Source organism: Otolemur garnettii, unplaced genomic scaffold, assembly GCF_000181295.1.
Source record: "Otolemur garnettii isolate 467f Iridium unplaced genomic scaffold, OtoGar3 scaffold00122, whole genome shotgun sequence".
NCBI lineage: Eukaryota > Metazoa > Chordata > Mammalia > Primates > Galagidae > Otolemur > Otolemur garnettii.
This window is the reverse complement of record NW_003852517.1, coordinates 1,665,690-1,674,004: the sequence shown is the minus strand read 5'-3', so window position 1 is coordinate 1,674,004 and position 8,315 is coordinate 1,665,690. Positions and strand designations below refer to the sequence as shown.

The window sequence follows — 8,315 nt, the reverse complement described above, 5'->3', positions numbered from 1 at the left end:
TGCAGAGATAGAAACTCCAACCTAGTATAAGTCCTCAGGAACACGTGGCTGCATGCATTTACACTGCATTTCTTTTAATTTTACATTTTAAGTTTATACACATTGATCTCTAGCAGACTGGTTCTAGCATAAAAAAAGAGGACTGCCCTGGTATCTGGTTATCAGCATGGGCCCAGCTCTGGAGTGACCATGGCCAGGCACCTGAGAGCATGGCCAGACCTATCCCTGGCCAGCCCGACGCCTCAGCCCTGATACTGTTCTGGAATCTCCCCAGCATCCAATGGCTCCCTAGTGCTAACTAAGCATACCCAGCGACTGCCTTTATGGTTTTGTTAGTGCCCCCTTACTTTGGCCTGCACAAACAGGGGGACATGCAAAGAACAGCCGTGCCCTCCCTGTAAGGAGCTCACCTGTCCCCTGCCCAATTCCAAATGGAATCTCAAGGAGGCTGCCCTGCCACAAGACGCTGCCACTTAATTCAACAGATGCAACTCAACCTCTCAAAGGCAGAGTGGAAATAATTAGAGCACCTGCTATTTTTGCTCCTCTCATCTTGTCGTTATTTTTGTGATCTTCCAAAGAACCTGACAAAACAGGCATTAATATAACTCCCCTTTCTACTGGTAACGAAAACAGCACTCCATTCCAAGAGGTCAAGAAACCTCTATGTAAGGTCACTCTGCTAATCAATGGTGAAGCTAAAATTCAATGCTAGGTATGACAGACACTAAAATTCAGCTTACTCCCGTTACCACACTATCCACCAGATCCCCAAGTGCAGTGCCTCAACTGAATCCAAACGTCACAGAACAAATCCCTTTTATTAAAAAGATACATTCTGTAAAATGTACACCAGTCAAAAGGCCACACTCAAGAATCCAAAAGACCACAGCTCCCCCACCCCTTAGGAACAAAAGGGTGCCCAGAGGCCAGTAGTCATTTAGAAAACCCAAGAACTAGAAAAACAGCTTTTATAGAGCTGCTGTGAATGACAGGGAGGAGGCTGGAGGTGATGCATAGGGGAATATTTTTAAGCACTTCATAAAATTATACAAGAAACAATAATGCCTCCCTCTTCCTTTTGGATTGCGCTTCCTATGTCTACTCTTCCTTCCAATCTTCTCTGCTCCCCCCACCCCTTCTTTCCTTTACTAATCTTTAGGGCCTAGCACTGTGCTTTGCACATAGTAGGCTCTCTACAAAGTTTTTAAGGTATGGAATGGAAGATGAGATCACTCTTTCTGGTGGCCTGGCCCCCTGCTGTATCTAGGACATATTTCCATTTGGGAGCTGTTAGTTGCACTGTCCACTTTGGGTCCACAGGAGTGAAAAAACAGGGGCCTCCTCACCCCTTGCTCTAGTGTCACCTTCACTGCGCCTAAAAGACTGGGTGCAAACTGAGCAAGAAGCCCAGGGAGTGGAAGCAGAGTCTGACGCAGTGGCTGATGGGAAACCAGCCTCCAGAAGGAGAGAGGTGCTGGTTCACTCCTAAGCCAGGCACAAGGCACAGTGACATACCATGTAAGCAGAGTAATGGCTTCAGAGACGAAAACTCTGGCCATGAGATACAGCAGGGGCTATGAAAACTGTCTAGAAAAGCAAGAGAAAGGGCATAAGCTTCCAATACTGTGACATACTAAAACTATTCCCTATTTAGCCTCTGCCTGAGGCCCTGGCACAGCACAGAGCTCCTAAAACCCTTATTTCCTGAGTGATAGGAGGGCTGGGTGGTATCTTGTATTCTAACATTTGGTGTTTGATTTCAGCTCTTGACGTAGAGCTGCTCTTAAATCCCGTGGAATTTCCTGAGTGACAGAGGTGTCTTTTGTTCTAAGGAGGTGACTCTTGGTGTTTCCTAGATGGGAGCTGATCATCAGAAAGATCAAGCCATTGAGTAGCAGCTGAGAACTTTCAGCCCCACTGCCATCGGGAAAGGGACAGGCCAGAGAATGAGTTAATAATCCTTCATGCCTACAGGATGAAGCCTCCATAAAATCTCTAGAAGACGGGTCTGGAGAGCTTCCGGGTGAATTGCTGACCTCCATCTATGTGCTGGGAAGGGGGTGCGGCTGGGAAGGGGGTGCGCCTGGAGAGGGCATGGACACTCCCAGCCCTTCTGACATGCTGCCCTTTCACCTCTTCACCTGGCTGCTCATCTGCGTCTTCTGTGACGTTCTTTGTAATAAACCCGTAAAGAGAGTGCTTCCCTAGGTTCCACAGCCATTCTCGCAAGCAATCAAACCCAGGGAGGCAGTTGTGGAAACCTCCAGTGAATAAATAGCTGGTTGGTCAGAAGCACAGATGACAACCCAGCCTTGTGATAGGTATGTGAAGTGAGGGCTGTCTTGTGGGGCTGAGCCCTTAGACTGTGGGGTCTGCACTGACTCTGGGTAGATGGTGTCAGAAATAAACTGGATCACAAGACATCCAGCTGGTGTCAGAGAATTGGCTGGTGTGGGACATAAAACCCACACATTCGGTCACAGAAAGGTTTAACACTGAGGGTGAGACAAAAGCAGTTTTTCCTATACAAATAGACACTCCCATTTACCATCTATATCCAGAAACTTTTGGAAGATGACCTAAGGGAAGAAAGGAGTTGTCAACCTGACAGTAAGACAATAAATTAAGTTGCTAATATTTGTTCCTGAGCATATTTGGTTGGGAAATGAGGGCCAGGAGTCTTTCACCTCCTTTATGCCTTACTTTTATCATCTGTTTATCAGGTAATTCTCAACAAAAAAAAAAATAGTCTTTCAAATTTCTTTATGTGCAATCTTATTTGAACCTGTAAGATATACAGAAAAAAATATCGTGCTTTTCGCTTATCAGAGAGGGAACTGGCTCAGAGGCATCTGACCTGTGTACTTGCCCCAGGTGTCACTGTCAGGCCCTGTTCTGTTGTCAATACACAGTGAAGAGATAAAACTACCAGGAGAATTGGCTCATGTCTAGCTCTGTGCAAAAGATACGGACCTAAGGTGAAAAATTAACGTCCATTTCCCTTTGGCACAGAGAGTCCGTGTGTAGCCGGGGACATGTGGATGCTGACTCATTTCATCTTTGCTCGGCAACTGCAAAACCTCCCTGTTAAAAAAGCCACCAAGAGGACAGTGGCAAGAAGCTCCTTACTCAGAAACTTACTCTGGGAAGTGGGTGGAAGGCAAGGAGAAAAGGGAACTGCAGGTAAGATATGAATAAGGGAGAGGAGAAAGAGAAGCTTGGAGTAATCATCACAGGATACGAACTCCTGTGATGACCGGAGCAATCAAATCTCCTGCCTCTGGGCACCCGGCAAGTGATCTAACATGATTGGAGTGGCCTCGCCTCCCTCACGGGTTTTCTTAGGAATCAAATGGAAGCCAGATGAGGAGGGCTCACTCATTCAAACTCGCCACCCCAGAGCAGTCTGATGGCTGGCTGGCTGCTCTTGATCAGATTTTCTCATAAAAGAACCTCCTGGGTCTGGCCACGAACCATACTGCCATTGACAGGATACCCAGGACGACCCAACCACCCTCCTGCTCTGGCTGCAGAGCCCCATATTGCACAGGGGGCTCACTCTCCTGCATTCCCCACTCCATAAATGATCATCCATCTGCCTGGTCACTCTACCAGAAGCCTGGAGACAGGCTCTCCCTCACCACCTTGTGGCCACTCACTGAGTCCTGTTGAGGGAGAACACCTCTTACAATCTCACTGGAGCCCTTAAACTGAACCTGATGCTGCCTTGGGTCCAGTTTCCCCCATTTCTCACCTGCATCTTCTAACTAGTCTCTTCCTCCAGTCTTTTTCCACCATCTCGCAGAAAGGCTAAAATGAAAACCTGACCACATCAATCTGCTGATTAAACTCTTTCAGTGACTAACCAAAGAGTGAGAGAACCACACAGCGTGCCAAGGCCACCACACACTACTCTGCAGACCCCCTGATGCCCCTGGCTCTTTTATCCAGAAAATACTTCTGAAAATTGCCTCCAACTCCACCTCCAATGTCTCCCCCTGCCCCCCGCAGTTGTAAAACACTCTGTACATATTTCAGTAACCAAAACACCACATTCTTTTGTAACTACCTATATAATTATTGCCTGTGCTTGGAGTGTGAGCCCACAGAAGACACAGCCTATAGCCCTGATACTTGGCATGTTGTCTAGAAGGTCATAGAGGCCCTCCATGAATAATATAGTAATAACCAATGTAAAGACCAGAGTGAGTAAATAGAACACCACCCTCTAAGATGTACAAAGCCAGAGGCCAGGGCTCTCCTCTCTGGCTTTGCACTACAGAAAATGTTTCCAACCATCATTTTCTATTCAAATCCAGATAAAGAATCTGAGATCAATGCCACTTACTCTATAGCTCTATGCCAATTATTCTAGCGAAACTCAAATGCTACTGTTAAGAACTCAGGAAACAATGTGTTAGACATAGTTACCCTCTTAGTGAGCAGGTGAGGCAACTCCTCTTCTGTAACACACTCCTCTGGAATCTTTAGCATGACCAAGAATGTTTTATTTGATGATAACTCAAGGACTTCGTTTTCATCTTCATCGACATAAGTTACTGAAGAGAGCAAGGGGAGATAAAAGTAAAACAACAGTAACACCTACATAAAGTAATAAATTATTGCACTGACTGCTATGTTTAAACATAATAATGAACACTTATCAAGGACAAAAGCTGGGCACACACAGTAAGCAAGTCTGACGAGCAAGAGCAGCCAGCCAGCCATCCACTGTCTCCGCTTTAGCAAAACAGGGGCTGTCTTTAAAAAAAAAACTCCCATCAGGGGGAGTTTTTTGGTTTGATGCTGAATGACTCTCCAATTCCACTGAATACAGACTGGGGCAAGGTTGGAGGGAGAGAGTGAAGAACATGAAGTTCAATGTTAAAGGGAACCTGCAGCTTAGCTGAGTTCACGGTGTCCAGGCAGGTGTTGGGAGAGGATACTTGGGATCAAGGAGGGGTAGGAGGGATGGGGAGTGAGCAAGCAATTGATTTGCATCACCTTCCAGTTCTGTGCTATCAAAGACTATGAAGAGAAAGTGACTTCATCACAGAGCAGAGGCGGGATTTGAAAATGAGCAAGTGAGCCCTCATCTCGAAGTCACCCCAGGAAGGCAGGGAACGGACATGAAATCACCGCTCCATCTCCCTCGGGAAAGGGATGTTGCAGAAGGGAAGCCAAACTGCACACAGAGCCTCCGGGCACCCAGGAATCCCATTTCTGCGACAATGAGTTCTGTATTCTAATGACTGCTAGCTAATTGATTTTTAAGCAGTTAGAGTGAAAGGAAAACCCACACAAAGCCAGGAGCGAGAAACCAGACGCTGGCAGCATGTGTGCTAATTATCTCCCGAGCTCTACGCAGGAGACCACCTGGCTGGCCCTGAGAAAGGCTGGCTGGGAGAAGACAGGTGCTCGTGTTGCCAGAGACTTTCCCCTCAAATCCCACGCTTCCAGTGTAACGTAACCAGCCTCTTTCCCTGGACTTTGAAAAGGCCACAGTGGAATAAATTCAGCACTTGTGATGGAAGGGCAGGAAAAGCATAGTAAGAATCCTGGTACTACTCCCTGAGGATAGGTGGACAGGTGAGGCTTTAGGGGAAGGAATGCGCAGGGTGGGGCTGATACAGCAGGCCTGAGACTGCTCGCATTAGAGAGGCCTGCTCAGGGTTGGCCCTGCTAGCATCTGGGAACCTGGACTGGGAAGGGTTCCCACCATTCCCTGACAAGAGTGACTCACTGTGCCTCAACTGTTTGTACAAACATCTCCCTTCTCAGAGTGTGGATTGGGGGTATAGCTAGGCAGAGGCTGTGTAAATGCCCAACCCCCAGTAAAAACCCAGGCACTGAATCTCTAATGAGCTCCCCGGTAGACAACATTTCACATGTGTTATCACAGCTAATTGCTCAAGGAATTATGTGTGCCTTGTGCAATGGCAGTGGGGGAGGACTCTTAAGAGCTTGCTCCAAGTTGCCTCTGGATTCTGCTGTAACCAACCCTTTTATGTAAGGTGTCATTTTGCTGTAATAAGTCATAGTCTTCAGTACAGCAATATGCTCAGTCCCATAAAGCCCCCTAGCAAATCATTGAATCCAAAAGCCAGCTTGGGGAATTGTCCCTGCATCCTGATTTTCTGTAAGTCATTACATTTGTTTGCCTGTTAATAAAAGTCATGTCCTCATAGCAGAAAACCTGCAGAGTACAGAAAATCAAAACGAAGCAAAGAAAAACATACTAATAAATCTTTAATCAAGAGGTCCCCCATACTTTATATTCTATATCTGAGGTCTTATGAGTAGATAACTTACATCCTGCCTTTTGTTACTCATTGCTATCGTTGCTTATTTGTCTTGATTTTTTTGTTGTTGTTAACATATCAAAAGCTATTCTCCATGTGCTTGAAACTCTTTTCAAAGATTATTTTAATGGCTTGATAATGTTCATAATAGATTGTAGCAGCCCGTATAGTCTATGGCTAGGAGGAGTGAGAGTTATAAGAAATACCTGTAATGGAACACCTTGGTGAAAAGGGCATGGAGTGAGATTTGGTTCTAACAAGCATGAGGGAGCTCACGAGATGAGATCATTGGTGAATTGGCAGTCTCTACACCTGTGGTGTTGAGAGGCACGAGCTCAGCCTTATATTAGGCTGGAGGAGCAGGCAGTCAAGAGGCATGCGCGTTCTATCACGGATCCACTCTATCACGGATAGATCCGTTCTATCACGGATCTGACTCTGTCTCCTCTCCTGCCTGTAGAACGCCAGCAAGGCGCCTCTGCTGAAGATTACCAAGCTCTGCTAAAGACTAAGATCTATCTGTTCTAAGAAGACCTTTACTCTAAGATACTGTCTCTCTCTCTCCAGCTAAAGTAGATAGCCCTCAAGCACCTATGAGAAACTGTTCCTGAGCAAGGTAGCTTAGGGGTCTGCGTCCAGAACCTGCCTAAGCTGGGCCCGAGACCTGGCCAGTCCTGGGCCCTGACAAGTGGTGTCAGAAGCGGGATAGTGAACGCCACTGACAAATGGTGCTTTGAGCAGGATTCAGTGAACATGGACCGAGAGGGAAATAAGCTTTAGCAAAATAAGAAAAAAAGAGAAATAGAAATACTTAGAGGGAAAAGAAATATCTAAGAAAGACAGCCAACAGCAGGCCTTTCTCATTCGGTTTTTCCTCTTCTTTCCTGCGTTTTCTCTTTCCAAATTCTAACTACTACTTCTGTGGGGAAAAAGCTGGTAAAATCCTTTAGCCTCTTCTATGAAGTGGCTGGAGAAAAACAGAAAAAAGCCTCTAAACAAAAGGGGAAGAGAAAGGTTAGACCTAGGAGATAAGAACCTTTAGTAAACAAGCCTTTAGCCTCAGGGGTGAGAATAGCCTTCGGTAAAACAGCAAAGAGAAAAGTTTGGGAATAGGTTGCAAGACTTGATTAAGTTAGGGAAGAGAACTTCTAACTGCCTTCCCCTAATACCTTCGCCCAATGTCAGCAGGAAGTAGCTTTTGAGAGACCAACGCCCCATCCCCTTTTTGGCAGTTGAGTTCTGTTTAAAAAGAAAAGAATTGAGGTAGATTGAGGCTGGTGAAGAAACAGTGGAAGTAAAGTTTTGTAAAACAAGACTCCAGAGTAAAAAACAGCTAAAGAGCTCCTGTCTCTTTAAGGTAGCCAAAGGTTCTAAGAATTGAAAGGGAAAGATTGTAGAAAGTAAAAGGCCAAATCATGGCAAATGAGATACAGCAGTTGAAATACAGTTGAGACATCAGATGAATCTTATACTAGAAGCAGGTAAATGCTATATTGACGTCTCAAAGTGGGCAGGTGGAAGATCAGAGGGTAAATCCCTCAGTTAACATCAAATGCCATAAATGGGGGAAGCTAGGCCGTAAGAAAGAAGTGTTTAAAAGGGAAAATTTAATTGAATGCTAAAAAAAGGAACAAAAAGCATGTAAACCTCCAGGTGTATGTCCCAAGTGTAAAGGCTTTCAGTGGGCAAACAAATGCCATTATTAATTTGATAGAGATGGAACACTTTTATTGTAGGGAAATTATCAGTTGGGCTAGAATCAGGACCCACTGGTAAATGAAAGAAAAAAAGTTTAATATTTTCATTTCAAACCGTTCTCAGAAAAAAACAGTATAATTCAATTCTATGCCGTGGGAGCACTCTGCCAGCCTGGTTAGACCTGTGGTGCCTTAGTGTAAAACGGGAAATTAAACCAGACCAATGGATGACAATGGAGAATAATTAGATTAAATATGTTTGTGGAATATTAGGTTATCCTGCGTGGTGAAGGGGTAACCGACCTCTCATCAG

General features: G+C 45.4%; 1 protein-coding gene across 1 annotated transcript in view; it reads right to left on the bottom strand.

The window, feature by feature from the left end:
* CUNH3orf52 (chromosome unknown C3orf52 homolog) overlaps positions 1–8,315 on the bottom strand; it is a 32,618-nt gene that overhangs the window by 9,292 nt on the left and 15,011 nt on the right. The window contains exon 3 of the mRNA XM_012810038.1: positions 4,435–4,562. Within this exon, the coding sequence (XP_012665492.1) occupies positions 4,435–4,562 (128 nt within the window). The remainder of the gene's footprint in view (positions 1–4,434; positions 4,563–8,315) is intronic.